The 22,511-nt window shown below is 40.2% G+C and overlaps 1 protein-coding gene across 1 annotated transcript; it reads left to right on the forward strand.

Annotated features, from left to right (window-relative positions):
• The first annotated feature begins 211 nt into the window (after window positions 1-211).
• Window positions 212-22,099, forward strand: LOC140229443 (histamine N-methyltransferase B-like). The gene is made up of 3 exons (XM_072309696.1): window positions 212-413; window positions 1,896-2,225; window positions 21,718-22,099. Exons 1-3 carry the CDS (start codon window positions 212-214, stop codon window positions 22,080-22,082), a joined length of 897 nt encoding a protein of 298 aa, XP_072165797.1. The 3' UTR covers window positions 22,083-22,099.
• Window positions 22,100-22,511: the final 412 nt, after the last annotated feature.

Here is a 22,511-nt window from a genome sequence, read left to right on the forward strand (position 1 = left end):
ACGTGTGCGTACGTACGTCATAGTCTAGTTTTAAAAAGCATTTAAACGGACACAGTTATAAGCCTACACTCAACGATAGGTAAGAGCTTATAAAGCGTCAGAGACAGCGTCCTTGCAGCCTTGTGTTCCACACAACTCCAATAGTATTCGAAATCAGCACACGCGACAGGTGTTGCACCAGTCTGACCATCAATATACAACAAGCCCGACGATGGAGCACACCAGCTTGAAAGCACTTACATGCGATCCCGACTATTACACCCAGACTTTCCATGCTTTCGCACAGCGATCCGCCAAGTTCCAGGTTCTAGCAACATGGAGAGATAGGGTTTTTTCACAAATGGTTGACAGGCTTGTAGAGCGCTTTTCCACACAAACCACAGTAACAATGCTGGGAATCGGCAGCGGCTCGGGTAAGATCACTAATATTATGCTATAGGCCTACTTGTTCCCTAAAGCATTAAACATTTACTTTACCTGAGAACAAACGTGGGTATGAAATCTAGAGGCTACCTGATTTTTATGGTAAATTAAATTCTGCGGTAACCCATCCAAAAACAAAAGACAAAAAAAAATCGGTAAAGTATATTATGGTTAATTTATTTCATTCAACCATTAAACCTTAATGAGCATAAAGGATGAGATAGTCGTGATTTTCTAAGTTCACGTTCTTAGAACTCGTTCCTGCTGCCGCGTCTGCTCTTTGCAAGCACAATTGACAATGTGATGGCGGAGCATATCTTGCACTGTCATGGTGCTCAGTGTGTCACAATATGCTCCGTCAACAAATGCACCGCAGACAGTATTTATTGCTCCGAAAGTTTTGACAAGAATATTCGATAAAATTTTGATTGAAAAAAAAAAGGTATGACGAGAGATACAGTATTGAAAGTTCACCATGCCGCAGAATTAGGATATTACGTGAGAACATAACAAACTTTAGGGGCAGACAGCTTTATCAGTCTTCAAGGCCATTGTGTCTATTTGTCGATTTTCGTACATCCCAACCCCTAATGAAATGAGTTGTAACGATAAATAAACCATGGGTAATATATCTATATATATATATATATATATATTTTTTTTTATTTTTTTTAAGGGGGAGGGGTGACATCATCACAATATCGATAATCTTCTGCAGTTTGTTAATGTATGACTTTTATTTCCGTTCATATTCTATGATTGATACATGATATCATACATCACTCATTCTGTGGCCAAGACGTGATTAGCTTTCCCAAACATAGCAAAATACCGGAATAAATACTGGAATAGAAAGATATTGATGGTGGCAATGAGTTAAATAGGAGTTTAACCAGTAATATATAATATAAATACCAAAAGTATTAAAGCTTAGTTTAGCGCTACATTATAGAAATAACGATGCTTAAAACTCTTCAGAGATTTCCCTGTGTTCTCTTTATTCAGTTCAGTTTTTAAAAATCTGATCTTTGATCAAAATCTGATTAACGTGATTTCCTGGAAAGATGTTGTTGATTTCATTTCCTTATGAAATAGAAAAATTGAAGAAAAAAATATGTTTATAGCCTCGTAACTATTGGTTTCGCAATTTCCAGTTTAGTGTGATTATATTAACAATTGGCAGGGGGATCAAATCAATCATTTATTATACACTCTAGAAGATGTTAAATAATACTGCTGACCTTGTGTTACAGTGGTGGCTAAAGATATTGTGGACAATGTACGTTCCATAAAATTTCTTGTTGATATTGATAGATTCGATGCTTTCCGCAATTCTCCCTAATCACTTTTGTTTATATTTGATTTCTGTTTTGTTCTGTTGGTTTTGCTTTTACAGAGACAACCGTATTTTTTCTGTTATTCCCTAAACATATCACGTAATATCATGTCAAATATCATGCATTCATTTTTAGGAGAGATGGATAGTCAAATTGCCGCCAAGATCCGAGCTCGTTTCCAGGCCGTTCGAAACGTTGTACTCGAACCCGCTGCTAGGCAGCTTGACATGTACCGTGAGCTCATTGCGAACGGGAAGGAAGAATTCGCTGGGATAGATTTTGATCTTCGTCAGGAGACGCTAGAAAGCTATCGACAGAAGCAGAAAGCAACGGGCATGCATCCGAAGTACCACTTCATCAGTGCCATTCATTCAGTCTACTACTTGGACGATTTGAAGGACACCATTCAGTATCTACATGACAGTCTGGAGGAAGGCGGAATGCTGCTAGTTATTGTTCTTTCAGGTAAAATCGGGAAGAAAAAATAACGAAATGTAATTTCAACTAAGACAAGATTTATACTAAAAGCAGCCTACACCGCTGTAGTTATGGTTTCATAGATTGAGTGATAGATAGATATAGAGGTGCATAGAGTACTGAAGAGCTCGCTTCCAAAAAGTGCTAAATCCATAGAGAATGATGGATTTAGCGCCTTTTGGAAAGAAGCTCTTCATTCATTTGCCACTGTTTGGTGTCATATTAGTTGGGTAATAAAAAAGTTTACAATGAAAAAGAAAATAAAACCCGAAAGCTACGTACCAACAGGTCCTATATAATGTGGGTCCCATCTTTGACAGATTTGTTTGACTGGGACCAATATATTTTTAAGTTGTTTTTGGATTTCTCCGCCCTTTCGAAACCAATTTTTATAAAACAAAAATTTGATTCTTTTTATGATTACACGTTTCTAGTTATATCGCCAAAATGTAAAACCTGAATCCCCATCTCAACCATTATACTCCAAATACACACACACACACACACACAGCACTGATCTCACGCATACACACGTCACATACACACCTCCATACGCGGGTTACGCCATTTCCTGACCCACTTTATCTGACACACTCTTTCTGACACACTTTTTTTGCCACTCAATTTGTACACGGGGCAGTTTTCATGGGTTCTAGGAACAGTACCCCCTGGAAAACCACCCTCCGGATAACTACCACCCGGATAATTACCCCCCAGGAATATTCCCCCCTAGGGCAACTACCCCCCGGACAGCTACCCTCCAAGGGCAATTACCCTTCAGGGTAATTACCCCCTAGGACAACTACCCCCCGGACAACTACCCTCCTAGGGCAATCACCCCCCAGGGCTATTCCCCCTTAGGAAAACTACCCCCTGGATAACTACCCCTCGGATAACTGCCCCTGGATAACTACCCCCTCGGATAACTACCCCCTGGGTAACTACCCCTCGGAGAACTACCCTCTGGATAATTACCCCCCGGAGTACTACCCCCTGGGTAACTACCCCCCGGAGAACTACCCCCTGGGTAACTACCCCCCGGATAACTATCCCCCGGATAACTACCCCCCGGATAACTACCCCCGGATAATTACCCCCCGGATAATTACCCTCCGGATGATTACCACCAGTTTTATCCCCAGGTTAACTACCCCTTCCTCCGATAACTAGACCCCATATAACTTCCACCCGATAACTACCCCCTCCGAACACTTCCCGTGAATGATTACCCCGGATAAGTAGGCCTATAACTCCCCCTCCCCTATAAAACTATCAAAAGGAAAATTACCCCCAGGACAGTGCACTAATCAATTACCCCCTGGATAACTACCTCCCGGGTCATTGCCCCCCTCCCCCAAAATTTTACTTTTAATAAAAAGAATATTATTACTACAGGAAACGAAGTTCTTTGTATCATTTGCCAGGAATCACGGAGATGCCATACTGATACTTCATCTTATGAAAACAACATCTTAAGGATTTACGATATGTATCGTTTGCATTTAGGACGATTTATGTACAAGCTTAATACCTCCCTTCTGTATTTTGACTCTATGTTCATCAAAAACGAAACTGTCCCTGCATATCCTACCCGGTAATCCAGTAAATGTCAATGCCTTTAACCAAAACTATTTTCGCTAAATCTGTATTTTCTTTTACTGTTGCGAAATTTCGCATTTCTCTTGATAGTAGTATAAAAGAAGTTTTAAGTTTGAATGTCTTTACCATTGAACTAAAGACATTTTGAAGAAATGTTACACTTCACTTTTAGCATTTTTTTAAAAACCACAATCGTCTATCGTTTACCACAACTCCATGTAACACTTCTTTATTTTGAGGAGCTTATATCTCATGCCTCACGTGCCCTGGTTTTGACCCATCATCTTCCTCTCCCCTCTCGCTTTTCTCTGTCCATGTACCGTGAAGGCAGTCTATTCCTGTCATTCATTACTCGCCTTTCCTCTTTCTCTCATTACAAGGGATTTATCTCGTGTGTGTTCATGTGCAGTGCACTCCCGTTAGGACGAAATGCCCAGGACCGACAGTTGTTTGTTTGTTTGTTTGTTTGTTTTCGTTTTAGCGAAATATCGTTATAATAATATGCAATGTATAACGAAAAGAAGGAAACCACGCATAAAAATAAATTTGTTTGTTGAATCCTCATCATACCCTGGAAAGCTATGTGAAATGGGAGAGTACCTTTTTAATTTCGTTTAAATATTACATTTTAAAAAGAGCATAAAGTCGTTTGTGTTGTCACACACGTGTAGAAAATGACGGTGTAGGATTTGGTTACAGTTCGATATCCCAAAGGTAATTTTTTTTTTATTTTTTTTTTTTTACTTAACTACGTTACTCCGAAGGCTCCTTATTCCGAAGTTTTGCCATTCCCGGGATTCCGATGGTTTGTTTATCTGAAGGTTCGCATTTCCGAAGAATCATTATTCCGAAAGTTCATAATTTAAGTTAAAATAATATATTGTTCATTTTCCGAAGGTTCGTTGATCTGAAAATGAAATGAGTTTCGTCATTCTGAACTACAAATCAAAAAAAAAAAAAAAAAAAAATGAGAAAGGTTCACTATTCAGAAAGTTCGTTGTTCCGAAGGCTTTTTCATCCGAAATGAAATAAGGTTCGTTATTCCGAATTAAGAAAGTTTGTTAATGAAAAAAAAAAAAAATTAGACAGGTTAGTTATTTCGAAGATTTATTTATCTTAACACGATTATAAGGATTGCAATTCTTAAGTTTTGTTAGTGTACTCACCTTTTTCCACCATGGATTAACGATTCTTTTTGTAATGTTCCGATTAACGAACGTTTTGAATTCCTATCATTTTCGGACTAACGAACCGTATAAGAATAAGAACCATATTTTATCATGGGATTAACGAACCTTTGGAATAACTCCAAAATGTGCTTAATATTTCATTTCCGAACTATTACGGACATTTAGTTGTATCAAAATCTGTGTGTTTTGTATCAAAGGACTTCGGAACAATGAAACAAACCTTATCTGAATTCAGATTATTGTATTACAATAACGCAAGTTCCCCTCGGAAACTGCACGTGATACACGGAGTGAACATACAATGATGTGAAGCGTTCGCTCATGCATGCAGAGACGCTATAAAAATGCTAATTGTTCCGCTACGCATTTTCGAATGCGATCCGCATTTCGTTGTAAAGGAGCACATTTCTTTTGTTTTTCTTTGTCAGTGTTGCTCAGAAAAGACTGCGTGGTAACGAAAATTTTGTTATAACCGTCTTCGTTATAAGCGAATTTTGTACCATAGACTTTAATGGCGATAATTTTGGGACCAGAAGTTTTGCTTCGTTATAACGAAATTTCGTTATAACCGTGTTCGTTGTAACGGGAGTTCACTGTATCTTTATTTGTGTACTTCGTATCTGTCTTAATATGCTTTCTTTGCATTGTTTCATCAATTTTGTAACTATTTTACTGTTACACCGTTAACACTCATTTCAGAATTGCCCTACTGCATCATTGGGCATTAACAATTAGTACTTATCAAGGATGTGGGAAGAGATTGTCACCTCCTTGGTATGATCACCGCGGAGCATTACCTCCCTTGACAATTACTCCTTATTAAAATTAGGCTCCAACCAATCACCCCTCTTACAGTAACTCTCCCCCAGAAAATTACGTCTCTCATTTTTATTTTCGAACAACGTTTGCTATTTGAATTGAAAAAAAAAAAACATCAACATCTTTTCATATCGTCTGGTTTTAGTCGAGACCTAACTTCAGGTTTTAAACATCTTTTGGGTGAGATAATTAGAAACCCCTTACGAAATATTAAAGAGCATGTTATTCCAAGAAGGTTTCAAATTTTTGTGAAAAAAAAAAATACTCTTGAAATGGCCGGGATAAAACAGAGCAGCCCTATAATGCAAAAAGGATTCTGTCAACTACAACTCTCTATAGATCTATTCAAAAAGAGGGTGCAGGACAAAAGACTTCGTTAACAACTAGGGGTGTTTTGTAAAAAAAAAAAAAAAAAAAAAAAAAAAGAGAGAGAAAAGAAATACCGTTAAACTCGTAATATTTTACTCTTTCTAATCAGACTAACTTATATTTGAACTTGATTTCAGTGTCGAGAACATTTAATTTGAAAACTAGCACAATTCTACTTGTATGTAAAACAAGCTGTAATTTTACTGTTATGACAGATTAGGGCACCGTTTGATAAAAGTTGCCAGTTATGACATCTTGTTAGTCTCTAATAATTTCAATAAAACCATGGGTTCTGCTTGATTGATAAGCTCGAGTCACTGACTTGTTACCATGGACTTGCTTTGATCGACCTACAACGATTGGTAATTGTGTGGAACTGACAGCTTATCAGGACTGATAACTTTTATAAAACCGTGCCCGGATCCTATCAGAAATTATGGCTTTAATCGAAGGGTCCCTCGCTAATGTTAAGGGAATATGAATTGCAGTGCAATCAACTCTCCTTTTCTTATGTTTATCGTGTAATATGTTATAACGGTAGAAAATGGCAAGCCAAAAGAGTAAAATGATGACAGTGTAAGAGAAAGGTGCATCTTCTGATATAGTGTTATGAACTTATGGAAAAATTACAACGGGTGGTAACTTTCGGGGGCGGGGGGGGGGGGGGGTTCGGGGTATGGTTAAGGGGGGGGGGGGGTAGTAATCCGGGTGGTAGTTATCCTGGGGGTAGTTATCCGGGGAGTAATTATCCAGGTGGTAGTTATCCGGGGGGTAGTTATCCGGGGGGTAGTTATCCGGGGGGTAGTTATCCGGGGAGTTGTTATCCGGGTGGTAGTTATCCAGGGGGTAGTTATCCGGGGGGTAGTTACCCAGGGGGTAGTTATCCGGGGGGTAGTTATCCAGGGGGTAGTTATCCGGGGGGTAGTTATCCGGGGGGTAGTTATCCGGGTGGTAGTTATCTGGGGGGTAGTTATCCGGGGCGTAGTCATCCAGGGGGTAGTTACCAAGGGGGTAATTATCTGGGGGGTAGATGTCCTAGGGGTAATTGCCATTGGGGGTAGTTGCCCTAGGAGGGTAGATGACCGGGTGGTAGTTGTCCTAGGGGGTAATGGCCCTGGAGGGTGATTGCCCTAGGAGGGTAGTTTTCCGGGGGGTAGTTGCCCTAAGGGGGAATAGACCTGGTGGGTAATTATCCGGGTGGTAGTTATCCGGAGGGTGGATGCCCAGGGGGTAAGTGCCCGGATACGGTTTTCATGAGACGGCCTCTGTTATTGGCTACTGTGCTAATGAATATTCAAGACTATGGTATGGCTTGTCGAACGTCGCGCTCAAGGCCGGCCAATAAGAGGCGGCCAGGAGCTGATGAGCTGGAGGCGCGGCAATTTCTAACCTCATCCACGTGCAGGCCTTGCTACTACGTGCGCTTCCAGTACTTTTTTTTTTCAGCTGCTTAACCCATCCACGTACGGGCCTCTGTGTAATCTGTAATTTCGTGCCTGCCTAGTAAGTCGGCAGTGAACTTGGGCGCGATCTTCCCTACGGCGTGATCTATACGCGAAGGGTATTCAGCATACGTCATTGAAAAACTGCCTGTGTCATTCCCACTAAACAGGAGGGATGATGCATGTACACTTGTGGGAATGTGCACTTAGTTGACTCAGTACAGCACTATTCATGTGAATTTTATAAAAAGAAATAATAAACTGTGAAGGAATTATGAAAAAAAAAATATGTTTCTGTGTATTTTATTCATAAATCCTCTTCATTTCAACCCATCTGTAATCACATATACCCACTTATAATTCGACGTGTCCATAACATCCTGGAGCCGCCTCCCAACCCCCCCCCCCCCAGATAGCTCTCGAACATTCCATTCAATGACGGGGGTTTTATTTTGAAATGTTATCATATAACTCTCGTGTAAGCAAATTCTTGCCATAGCTAATCTATTTTAGAATAAAATCGTAATCTATCTATGCTTAGATAACCTAATTCAAATTGGCAGAGACATAGAAAAATATTTGTTTTACAATCGTGATACGTTCAACTACTCATTTACCCTGTGCTGAAATCCGCATGTCTGCTCCACACATGTTATCGCTATCGCTCAAACTTCGATCGCGGTGCCGGTGGCTTGTGTGTGTTAACAACATGTGTTACGTGTGCATATGGAGGAAGCATGGGGCTGAAAAAACAGCACCACGTGGTGAGGTAAAAAACAAATCGGACGTAAGAAGTCGTACATTCAAGAGCTAAACAGACAAATAGCGAAATCAAAGTCCACTGAAAAGGTCTTGACACTGTAATGTATGTTCCAAATTCATGTCTGGCTTAGTTGCGAGAGAATTTTCTACACTTGTGAAGGTTTTCTTTGCAAGAATCAGGAGTGAGATCGGTGAAGTAGCTAAACGTGTACTCTATGTGACTGTTGCATGCATGTATATGCGTGCATGTGGCTGCTGGGAGAGTGCGGCAAGCAAGAACGCTAGGAATGCACCACCAGCAGGTACGGTGGGCTGCAAATTCTTGGAGCAAAATTAGACTTCATTGTTCAGCCCGTCTAGTATTTATATATTCATAATACATGTAATTCTAATTCTTCATGAAATCACGATAAAGAAATCACGATAAAAATACTTCATATATTCATAATGCATTTTAGAAGCGTAATATGAAATATTTTGACTTTTTTTTGGCAATCCAAAGAAAAAATATTTTTAATAAAAAATTAATAATAAATAATAGTTCTTGACTCAAGTCTAAACTTCGTGCGTCTTCTTGCAGTCACCCCGCAGTTGCCCATGGATACGACGCATAAATAATCGGCTGTTTGCTGAGTCATTCCTACCCTACTGCCTCTGTTCAAATTAAGATCGATTGTGATTTTGTCGGTGGCATTTAGTTTCACGACCGAATCCAATAAAACTAGACAAATTTAAACACCAAATGTTGTGACAGTTTTTGTCAGAATTCCCTATCAATATCACTTGTTGCCATGATAGTTTTCAGATTTCACTAGCTTCATTATCGAAGCTGTTCTGAGGCTGTTGGACATTTGAAAGAACTGCTTTGTAAGAAATCCCCTCTTATTTATTATTTATTTTCACACACAAGAATTATGATGACTTACATAATCTTTTAAAACTATTCTAATGTCATAATATTTCATGATGGTATGTGTTCTGTCTTTACATGGCAAGATGGGATTTTTTTTTTCTTCCATCCAGGGTCAAAGAAGGAAGTGACAGGAAGGAAACCAAAACGATAGGGAGGAAATGAAAAGGATAGAATGAAACACCTGCTCAGCGGGCTCTTTTTTATTGATATTTACAATGGTGAATGCAGTACATCAGAATTTAAGTACAGTTCTAAATAATTTATTATTTGAAAAATGAGCAAAGAAAATGGGATATCATCGAGTTCTAAATGAGAACTAAATTAGCATCGCCATTTAGATCTAATATTTACTAAGGCATATCCCTGATGCAACCTTTTGGTTGAGTTTCTTTAGAGAAACGAATTTTTGGAGCACTAACCCAAGTAAACAAACAAAAGGTTTTAAAAAAATGATGAAATGCAGGTCTCTAATCTAGACCACTCCTGTGCATGAGCGAGCAACAGCCCCCGTGGACAGTGTCACTCTCGTCCTTGGCCTAGGCTAGGCTACTCGTGTCGTTCTCGCCATCAACGTCATGGTCACACGAAATAAATTGCATCATCAAAAGGGTTCGTATATAATCACCAGAATCATTATGCTCATCATCACTATCATCTCAACCACAGCAAAACCCTGAATATCATTCCCACCATAGTCACTCCCAGCTCACAAAAACACATCATCAGCAAACGTACAGACATCGCAGACTTTGTAGCTAACTACGTTAGACTTTAGATCAATGTTAGTTGTACACAAAATGAAACGGAGGTGGAAAACTAGTAATGAATACACGGAGATCTCAACGATGGCATTTTACCGTAGAAAAAATACACTGAATATCCTGCACCGCAAAAATTTTGAGGTAAAAAACTACGTTGAGGAAAACTAGGGTGAAAACCCGCTGCTTGGAAGACGAACGATGAAGACACTGTACGGTAAAAATGCACACGCAAACAAACGAGTGGGTACCATACAAAGTATGAATGTTCTCGACACACGTAGATAATCTACATCGTGTTCAATCAAAAGACTCAACAAACACTCGAACAAAAACTCACCTCTAAATTGTTGCAAACGAGATAATCACTTCAAAAAATGGGGAGGGGGAAACACTTGTGGTAGTACGATTGTACTCTAAGAATAACAGAGATAAGATGATACGAAAGCAAAAGAGAGAAAAAGAGAGAAAAATGGACAAGAAACCTGCAGAAGTTATGCCACACTCACTGGCACCAAAACGCAATTCGACACACACAGGTAATCAGATATCGTCATGGACCCCCTTGAGGAGATCGATATCACGATACCACGCGTAAGTCAATAGCTAAAAGCCAATCACAGACACAGCATCAGACGAGTGACTCATTATGAAAAAAAAAAATCGTAAGGATGTTGAATATTCATTAGCACAGTAGCCAATAACAGAGGCCGTCTCATGAAAACTGCCCCGTGTACAAAATGAATGGCAAAAAAAGTGTGTCAGAAAGAGTGTGTCAGATGAAGTGGGTCAGGAAATGGCGTAACCCTCCATACGCAGCGCCGTCCCCTCCCAACACACGCACATAATATTTACCAATCATACCCACCCCACCCAAGTGCATGGACGATAAATTGTTGAGCTATGTTTCATTTCACCTGCATTGTCGCCAGTGAGGTCAAAAATTGGGAACTGCACGAGCAGCAAAATTTGTCGCGCAGAGGCAACAATTTTTGCCGCATTCCCTGCACAAACTGTCGCCCTGTGCCGGCGGCAAAAATTTGTGCTGTACTGTCTGATACCCCGTAAGTAAATAATTGGCTTTGGTGTTTAGGGTATCTAGCTGTTGTGTACTGCTTCTATCACTAAAGAAATGAACCATTATTTTCTTTCCTTTTTTTTTTTTTTTTTTTACCATATAAGGGCTCATCTGGGCTACTGTATGGGGGCCCGTACAGAACAAAATTCACTTGCTTTGATCTTTGCGTTATCTCTGTTGAGTTCCACTTTTATTGCAAAAAAAGAAAAGAAAAGAAAATGACCCTTTTCACGTGAATAACTCCATATAAACGGGGGAAGTTCGGGGCTTCTGTATTTGGTCACGCACAGGATTGAATACCTGGCTTTGGTGTGTTGGGTATTTTTTTTTTTTTTTTTTTTTTTTTTTTTTTTTTTTGTGGTGTACTTCTTGCATTGTAGAAGTATTGAGCCATGACCTTTTTCAGCTGAAATAATAGAATCGTAAAGGTCTGGTGCACTTCAATCTGGGGTACTGCGTAGAGCCTCGTACAGTAAATATAGCTGGATACGTTTGTTTGTTTGTTTTATCTCATATGTTGTGTACCAATTAAGTCCATTACCCCCCCCCCCAGCAAAAACAAACATAAAAGTAAGCTAGAATAGATAAATAAATAAATAAATAAGAATAGTGTCTTTTCAGATTTCTTTCAGCTAAATAAAAAGATATGTGGGGCGGGAGGAATTTCAAGGCCCGTACAGAATAATAATATGTCTTGCTTTAATGAATTGGGTATCTGTGTTTAGTACTACTTCCATTGCAAAAGAAATGCGTAACTATGACCCTAGTAATCAACTGATATCCAAGCATCTCAATAAACACAGAGGGCGCTCTCGGCATCGCACACTCTTGATTTTCTGTCTTCGTACAAGTGGCTTAATTTCTTTATTTTTCATCATTTCATTAACGTAGTCGAAGCACTATATTTGCATAAAGCCCTTGCTGTACCCTTGCTGGTTCATCTGGATCACTTTCGATTCTTGGAAATGGCTTCCAGGAGTAGTGGCAGAGGCACCAAAAAGAAGGTAAAAACGCTGAAGACAACAACGTTGTCCTGGCTTCAGACCATGGGCAAACTCTCCCGACACGAAGTGACGATGAAGGTATGGACAGCTCGGCTGGTCACTCAAGCGGCGGTCACTCGGAACCTACAATGGACGATCTCAATGACACTCTACAACAACGCATTGTTAAAGCTCTGTGCACCCCTGCTGTGGTAGAGGTCATAACAAAAGCCGTCACAGAAGCAATCATGGATTCCGTCACTCAACCATGGGCGTAAATCCCGGGGGGATGGGGGGATATATCCCCCCCTGAAATGGAGGAGGGGGGATGGCCTGTACAATCATCCCCCCCTGAATTTTGAAAAAAAAAAATGGAGGAAGCAGAAATGTGATTGTATCAATTTTGGCATATTGCGTGACGTTTGTACACCGGCCTTCAGACAGATAACAGAGCTGAACAGTATTCTATCTTGTAGGAATATGTATACATAATTTTCTCAAGCGCTCGCTCGCGAAGAAAGTAACATCGACATAACCGTCGGCCTTATGCCAAAAGGGCCTTACACCATAGACTTTGTACACTATTATTAGTGCCCTTTTGGCATGAGGCCGACGATACTGTACAATGTAAGGTATGGCTCAGACGTTGACAACGTCACATAGTATAGGCCTACATGTAAACATGCTATGACGCGAGTAACTTGGGACCATCTACAAAATATGTACGAAAACAAACAAACAAACAAACAATAAAAAAAAAAACTATATCGCCATAATTGAACCCCCTCCATTTCCTGAATCATTCCTGAGAAACGACAGTGACTGGTGACTCAGTCAGGATACATCTATGGGCATACCCAGGGAAGATCAGGGGTCGAATCTATCTCGGGGGGGGGGGGGGGGGCAAAGGGGCATCTGCCCGCCCCTACGGAAGTGTTTAGGCAGACAAATCATTTATCCCCCAAGCAATTCCCGAGATGAGGACAAATCTCGAACCTTCTTAATGGAAAATTGTCCAAATATCGCCAGAACTATGCACCAGATAGTTAAATGTATTGCAATCTTAAACATGCAAAAGCTCCGCTATACAGGATCCCTTTCGATAGACTTTGTACACTTTTGAGATTGACGTATATTTCCCTAATTTATCAAAGAGTGTGCAGCAGATCTTTCACTTAACAAAGGCACCCTCATATGCAGAGGCGTCGATGGTGGGGGGGGAATGGTTCCCAGATAAAAGTGGGACAAACAAAAGCGAAAATATAGCCACAAACGGCAGTTTTTGGAGTGTAAAATGTGAAAATTTTAAAGCTCGCTCGCTCCGCTCGCTCGCATTTAATCGCTATGCCATTTTCCTGATGTTGCTGCCAGTGACTGACCCTTAATTTCCAAAGCGAAATATATAGCTACAAACGACAGTTTTTGGACTGTAAAATGTAAAAATTTTGAAGCTCGCTCGCTTTGCTCGCTCGCATTTAATCATGCCATTCTCCTGATGTTGCAGCCAGTAATTGCCGGCAGTTTTCGCCCCTTAATTTCCCAAGCGAAAAAATATAGCTACAAACGGCAGTTTTTGGACTGTAAAATGTCAAAATTTTGAAGCTCGCTCGCTTCGCTCGCTCGCATTTAATCATGCCATTCTCCTGATGTTGCTACTAGTAATTGCCAGTAGTTTTCGCCCGGTGCGCCTCCTTAATATTCCAAAGCGAAAAAATACAGCCACTAACGACAGTTTTGGGGACTGTAAAATGTCAAAATTTTCAAGCTCACTCGCATTTAATCATTATGCCATTCTCCTGATGTTGCTGCCAGTAACTGCCAGCAGTTTTCACCTGGTGCGCCCCCCTTGATTTCCAAAGCGAAATAATACAGCCACAAAGGACAGTTTTTGGGACTGTAAAATATCAAAATTTTCAAGCTCACTCGCTTCGCTCGCTCGCATTTAATCGTTATGCCATTCTCCTGATGTTGCTGCCAATAATTGCCGGCAGTTGGCCCGGCGTGCCCCCCCCCCCCCCTTAATTTCCAAAGCGATAACATACAGCCACAAACGGCACTTTGGGGACTGTAAAATGTCAAAATTTTCAAACTCGCTCGCTTCGCTTCCTCGCATTCAATCGTTATGCCATTCTCCTGATGTTGCATACTGCCAGTAATTGCCAGCACTTGTGCCCGGTGCGCCCCCCCCCCCTTAATTTCCAAAGCGAAAAATATAGCTACAAACGACAGTTTTGGGACTGTAAAAAGTCAAAATTTTCAAGCTCACTCGCTTCGCTCGCTCGCATTTAATCGTTATGCCATTCCCCTGATGTTGCTGCCAGTAATTGCCGGCAGTTGGCCCGGTGTGCCCCCCCCCCTTAATTTTCAAAGCGAAAAAATACAGCCACAAACGGCACTTTGGGGACTGTAAAATGTCAAAATTTTCAAACTCGCTCGCTTCGCTTGCTCGCATTCAATCGTTATGCCATTCTCCTGATGTTGCATGCTGCCAGTAATTGCCAGCAGTTGTGCCCGGTGCGCCCCCCCCCCCCTTAATTTCCAAAGCGAAGAATATAGCTACAAACGACAGTTTTGGGACTGTAAAAAGTCAACATTTTCAAGCTCAATCGCTTCACTAGCTCGCATTTAATCGTTATGCCATTCCCCTGATGTTGCTGCCAGTAACTGCCAGCAGTTGCGCCCGGTGCGCCTCCCTTAATTTCCAAAGCGAAAAAATACAGCCAAAAACGGCAGTTTTTAGACTGTAAAATGTCAAGATTTTCAAGCTCGCTTGCTTCACTCGCTCGCATTCAATATGCCATTCTCCTGATGTTGCTGCCAGTAATTGCCAGCAGTTGCACCCGGTGCGCCCCCCTTAATTTCCAAAGCAAAAAAATACAGCCACAAACGGCAGTTTTTGGACTGTAAAATGCCAAAATTTTCAAACTCGCTCGCATTTAATCGCTATACCATTCTCCTGATGTTGCTGCCAATGATTGACAGCAGTTGCGCCCGGTGCGGCGCCCGGTGCGGCACCCCTTACTTCCAAAGCGAAGAAGTATATCTACAAACGGCAAAATACAAAAGTATTATGTCAAAATTTTCAAGCTCGCTCGCTCCGCTCGCTCGCATTTAATCGCTATGCCATTCTCCTGATGTTGCTGCCAGTGATTGAGAGCAGTTGCGCCGGTGTGCCCCCCCCCTTAGTTTCCAATAGAATACAGCTACAAACGGCAGTTTTTGGACAGTAAAATGTCAAAATTTTCAATGTAAAAAGATTTCACCGTGGGAGGGGGAAACCCCCCTACCATACCCTCCCCCTTGCTTCGCTCCCTCACGATCTCATAACCGCTCCCCCTAAGATCAAATCCTGTCTACGCCGGTGATAGGCCCCACTATTTAGTAGGCCTTCGCAGTGATGTCGCACAGGCGGAGCAAGAGCTGAAATACCACGATTTAGTCATTCAATAATATATTGTGAATATTTCATTTTCTATTGGGTTTTTTAAAGAAAAAACACACAAAAATTTCACCAAACGTGTGCACCAGATCGCTGAATTTCAGGTCTTAAAATGCAAAATCTTCCTCGTGTGGGAGAGGGATACCCCCCCCCCCCCCTCATACACACCCTCCCCCCGTTCGGTCGCTCCGCTCCCTCTCACAGATATTTCAAAAACAAACTGATTTTCCGCCGCAAGTCATCTGACAAGCAAAAAAAAAAAAAGCAACAAAAAGAACAAAAAGTCTTCATATTTTTGCTGCCATTCTCCTCCCACTTCATATTTCTGCAAAAGAGTGGGACATCCGATCCCTGTAAAGTGTGTGTTGGGGGGGGGGGGGGGGGGCACAAAGCTTCCCCCCCCCCCCCCCCCCCCCAAGGCTGCGCCGGTCCGGTTATGGGCTTGTGATCGTGGTGATGGTGACCATCCCCCCCCCCCCCACTCCTCAGTACGGATTTACGCCGTTGCACTCAACGCGTCTATGAGTCACTCGACCATGACCTCCAGTAAAAGCTGAGAGTACTTCATGACCTTGAACGGACCATAGGCAATCTTGAGCATAAATTGTCCAAAGTCGCAGAAGATCTCAAAGAGCAGGAACTCTACAGCCGTCGCAACTGTTTGAGAATAGTTGGGCTTCCTGAAACCCCGAACGAGGACACCGACGAGATGGTCATCGATCTGGCAAAAGAGAAACTCGGCGTCGAACTCGGCCCTAGTGACATCGACCGGTCCCACCGTCTTCAAGCCAGGCACTCTGAGGGAACACACGGTCCGAACCCCCTCCTCGTCAAATTCACCCGATACACAGCGAGAGACGAAGTCTACCGAGCACGCTGCAAACTGCGCGGTTCGAAGATATTCATCAACGAACACCTCACGAAAGATCGGCAGATCCTGTTCAACAAAGTCCGCAGCAACCGAGGTGTAAGGAAAGCATGGACAAGAGATTTCAAGATCACGGCACTTATCACTGACAACAAAAAGGTGAGAATCAACTCAGAGCGTGACCTGGAAAGACTTTGATACTCAACGTCTGTGTTTCTATCGTGATGATCCATGTAAAAAATGGTAGTTAACTATCCATGCACGTGCTGTAAAAAAATCTGTGAAGAAAAATCAATCAGCTTTATGCTGTACCATGTGCAACCAGTGGACGCACATTATATGTGCGAGAGTTACTAAGAAACTGTATAACTCTAATGAAAAGTTTACGAATTGGCAATGGCCCAACTGTTTAATGCGAGAACTCCCATTCTATGACGACTCAAATATATGTGAAAATAATGCTGATACTTACCTTTCTTTGAGATCTTCTGATGTAAATAATGAAGATACATTTACTTTCCCGACTTGCAAGGGACTTAAATTGAGTCATCTTAACATCAGAAGCTTAAATAAAAAAAGGAAGCAGTAGAAGTGTTTTTAAAAATGTACCCATATGACATGCTCTCACTGTCTGAAACATGGCTCGACGATAGATCATCTGCTTCATTGTTCGAAATACCAAATTATAATCTTGAAAGAAGCGATAGAAAATCTACTGGTGGTGGAGTGGCTTGCTACATCAAAGAGGGTATCAAATATATTAGGCGATTTGATCTGGAAAATGAGCTCATAGAATGTCTATGGATAGAATTAATACAACCAAACCATTCACCATATCTTATTGGAATATTTTACAGAAGACCAAGTGATAGTTGAGATGTTTTGAATGTATTAGAAGAAAGGTTAGAACAAGTGTTCTCTATATCGAATAATGTTATTGTTATGGGAGACTTCAATTGTAATATGTTAACCCACAATATACATTCAAAAAGGATCAATGAACTCTGTAGTCTGTTTCAGATGTCTCAAGTAATAACGTCTCCCACCCGTGCGACTCCGCACAGCAGTACACTTATTGATTTGATTTTAGTTTCTGATTCATGTGGCGACCTACCCTCCGGTGTACAATCAGTGGGACTCAGTGACCATTCTTTGATTTATGTTATTCTTAAAGCCATTACAGCAAAATCATGTCCGAAAGCATGCACATATAGATCATTTAAGACTTTCCAAGAGGAAAGATTTCTTGAAGACCTAAACAGCATTGAATGGAGTGTGTTGTATTCAAAAGATGTTGACCAAATGTGGAATGAATTTAAAAAGTTATTCTTAGATATATGTGATAAGCATGCTCCTTTTGTGAAAGTCAGAAGGAAAGTTAAAGGTGCACCCTGGATTACAAAAGAATATCTACAATTGGCAAAGGAACGTGATTTTCACAAAAAACAGTTTGATAAGCTTTCAACTGCAAAGCGGAAAACCACTCAGTATTGTGAGACTGATGATTCCGAGAGAAACAGACACTGGAATTTATTTAAACATTATAGAAATCAAGCTAATAATTTGAATAAGAAATTGAAGAAAAAGCATTATAACAACGTTTTAAATGTATGTAATAATGATATGAGGAAAACTTGGAAAGTGCTGAAGGAATTATTGCCTAACAATAAAAAAGGAAATCAGTTTAGCAATCTCATTGATGGTGAGTCACTGAAAAATGAAAAAAGATTTGGCAGATACATTCAATGAAATTTTCAATGAAGTGTGTAATATGAATGATGATGTAGATATTCGTACTGATGAAATGACTCACTGTTCATATATTGATGATGTAACGCATACATGTTTTGAATTTTCTAAAATAGATTCTGAATATGTTAGAAAGGAATTGAAAAATATAGATTCTAGTAAATCCATGGGAATTTTAGGTATGCATCCAAGACTACTGAAATTAGCAGCTGATCACATTTGTAAACCACTGTCTGTTCTGTTTAACAAATCTCTCGCCACAGCGATAATACCAGCTGATTTCAAAACTGCTAAAATTGTTCCTATTTATAAAAGTAAATGTAAAACTGATTTGAATAATTACAGACCAATATCGCTATTACCTGTTGTAGCCAAGATATTCGAAAAAGCTATCCATAATCAATTGTATACATATTTCATAGATCACTCACTGTTAAATCAATTCCAATCTGGTTTCAGAAAATTCCATTCGACTTCAACAACATTATGTGACATCAACGAATACCTATTAGAAAATCGATGTACTGGTTACTGCACTGGAAGTTTATTTTTGGATTTACGAAAAGCCTTTGACCTGGTCCCACATGATTTTTTTATTCATAAACTTGAAAAGTATGGCGTATTTTCCAAAGAACTACAGTGGTTCACAAATTATCTAAACAATAGACAACAGTGTGTTTCTATAAATGGTGTTCTCAGTGAATGCCTAACGGTCAAATCTGGAGTACCCCAGGGTTCAACACTGGGTCCATTGTTGTTTTGTATTTATATAAATGACCTGTGTAATATAGATGTATCATTGAATGTTAAACTGTCTCTTTATGCAGATGATACAGTGATATTTTGTAGAAATAAGAATATCCAGTTATTACAAGAGGAAATGCAACTGCAGCTTGATAAAATTTCTCAGTGGATGAAAGTAAACAAGATGATGTTAAATGTAAAGAAGACCAAAGTAATGGTGTTTGGTTCAAGAAAGAAATTGCAAAATTGTAAAATTTATGTAATGTACGATGGTCAATATATTGAACAGGTAAATGAATTTAAGTATTTAGGAGTTATTCTGGAACCTACTTTAAACTGGTCGAAACATGTTGATGCTATTTGCATTAAAATTGCTCGTGCAATTGGAAGTGTACGAAGAGTGAAATGTTTTCTATCACGTAAAACGATTATCAATTTGTATTACTCATTAGTTTTACCCCACATAGATTATTGTTCCACCAGCTGGGGTTCATGTTCCAAATCACATATTAAGAAATTACAAATAATGCAAAATAGATATATTCGTATGATTTTTAATATAAAGCAACATGAATCTGTATCACTGTATATTCCAACACTACATTGGAAAAATATTGCAGACAGGATAAAATACCAGCATTGTCTCATGGTCTTTAAAATTTTGAACAGGTTTGCACCGCCTTACTTGAATCGCCTGATCACACAGCGACCCGTTTATTATGTAACACGGTATGCTACCAACAGTCCACTGTTTCTTCCTCAGGTTAACACCGAGTACAAAAAACGTAGCTTTTCTTATTATGGTCCAATGCTCTTTAATAAGTTACCCCTTCCCGTCCAGACGCTGAGTTCATTGCCTCTTTTCAAGAAACACTGCCGACCATTGCTACATACTATATGATCTTAGGTTGTGAAGCATGGTAGAAAATAATGTTTGTCTGTTGCTCATTTGATTATACATTGAGTTGAGTTGATATATGTACCACATGACTATTGTTATTGTACTACACTGGTACCCCTCTGTACCATTTGTGAATGTACTTGTAAATACTGTATATAATTCGTTTGCTTGTTTGTTTTTGTGTAGGTCACCTTGTGTTTGTTTTTACCTGAAAGTTTATGTATGCATTTGTATCATTGTATACAGGGCTTCCTTGAAAAGCAGGTCTGCTGGCTGTCAGCAGAACTGAACGGAATGTCCCTGTTAAAAGATGTTGTGAATAAATAAATAAATAAATAAATATATGGGTGGGGTCCTTTGAGGATACTGTCTGGGACCCCGTACAGGATAAAATTGTCTTTGCTGTGGTTACAACAGGTACACCTTCAAAGGAACAATGTCCCCCAACTTATTTTGTCCATGATCACCTTCTGCTGAATAAATGAAGTTGTGGGCCATGTATTTTTTTTCCCTAGACTTTTTGGTACATTATGTGACTTACCAATAATGAATTGACCCTCGGCAAACATAGTTGTACTAATACTTGTACTAGTAATAGTTTGTAAAATAACTCATAGAATCGTGTAGGGATTAAATGAAACTTGTATCAAAAATCCATTTTGACTCAACACCTCATTTAACTTTGGTATTGATCTGGGAATTCTTATGGATCTTAACGGATATTTCATCTTTTCTTATATAAGGTCAATCAACTTTGGGGTTCAAGCTGTCCGGAGCTGTCCGGAGGTCTGCGCTCTTCTAATGTTTTTTTTTTTTTTTTTTCCTAGTTGCTGATTGAATCTAAGCATTTATTATTGTTTGTGAAAGTATTGTATTGTGGTATTTGCGCGATTTCTTTTTATTTTGACGGAAATCATGTCAACCAACCAATACTTTAAAGTTATCGAATCAAAGCATGAATGACACGCAATGAAGACATCTCAAATGTGGAATATCTGTACCCTTTTTAGTTGAAATATCCTTGAAGACATGATCTCGAACAAAGCATAATCACCTCTACTTGTGCCAGGGATTCAGCATTTGTGCAAGAGTCAGTGTCAAAGTTTTAGGCCCGAATTCACGAAGATGTTACAATCTTTGTCCTTGGTTTGAACCATGGACAATGGCCGTATATATGTATGGGGCGCCATAGTGTCACTTGGGGTGCACGTCACGAGACCGACACCCACGTGTCATACAGCCCACAAGTCATACAGCTCACAAGTTATACAGCCCATGAGTTATACAGCTCACGAGTCATACAGCCCATGAGTTCGACACTAAGCTAACAAGGCCCACGAGACCGACACATTATGAGCCGTGTTGTATCTGTCGAACTCGTGGGCTGTTTTCACTTAGTGTCGGTCTCATGGGCTTTATTTGCCTAGTGTCGAACTCATGGGCTGTAGGACTCGTGAGCTGTATGACTCATGGACCTGTTTTCAATGTCGAACTCGTGGGCTGTATGACTCGTGGGTGTCGGTCTAGTGGGATGACCCCGTCACATGACCTATTTCGTTTTGAAATCAGTCATTTTGTCGACGAATCGACGAAATGTTGTCATTTCGATACGAAATAATTATTTTGTTAAAGAAATAGCCATTTCGTCGACGAAATAAATCATGCGACACTTGGCGCACCATACAAAACTACGGACTTTGTTAATCGTTTAAACCATGAACAAAGATTGTCCCGGCTTCGTGAATTCGGGCCTTGATGTCTCAATAATAGTTTTTTTTTTTTTTTTTTCTGAACGCATTTGAATTGAACATTGATTCTTGATCACCAATTTACTTCAATCAATGTAAAATTGTCTAATGTTACCAGATACGAGTGGATGGTGGCGACTGTGGCAACGCTACTTTCTTTTTCTGGATACCGGCAAATACAACTGTAGGCGGAACCTTCGCGACGCCTTCACCGCCAACGCCATCCCCTTCACAGTTGTTAGACAGGAATCGGGTGTTGATGTCACCAGCTGCTTCGATCCCGAGTCGCACGAGGGTAACCTTCTGATTGATTTCATCGTGCATGCCCACGACTTCCGCGGGTCTGTGGCCCCGGAGCTCTATCAGGAAATCCTGGATTACATGGGTTCCGCTGAGTGCTCGGAGAGGAAAGACGATGGCACCGTGCTTCTGAACAATGACTGGAATGCCTTTATCGTGCAGAAAGGAAAGGGACAAATTTGAAGTCACAACTGTTGTTGCTCATAAGTGCATAGAAAACACATGTTTTCCGAACGTTTCCTAGATTTTTTTTTTTTTGTAGTTTCCGTACGTCTTCGTGTAAAAAGGACATTTTTAAACGTACATACATCGTCAAAGTTGAGACTTAGCATATACCGAAAAGCACAGGTTTTTGGAAAACGTTTTAAAAACGTCAGTGGACTTTACAAAACGTTTTTATTAGATCTGCTACCTCGACCTCGTCTTTAATGAAAGTTTAAAAAACGTTTTTATTTGGTCCGCTACCTGTTCGTCATTGGTTTCTTTATCATGAGCATTCATGCCGATTTATGAATATTCAAATAAGAAAATATAAGATTCGAAAATGAGTGGAAATAGATAGAAGAAAGTGGAATCTAAAGATTAATGCTGGTTTCAAACTTCCTTTGTTAG

Source organism: Diadema setosum, chromosome 6, assembly GCF_964275005.1.
Source record: "Diadema setosum chromosome 6, eeDiaSeto1, whole genome shotgun sequence".
Lineage (NCBI taxonomy): Eukaryota > Metazoa > Echinodermata > Echinoidea > Diadematoida > Diadematidae > Diadema > Diadema setosum.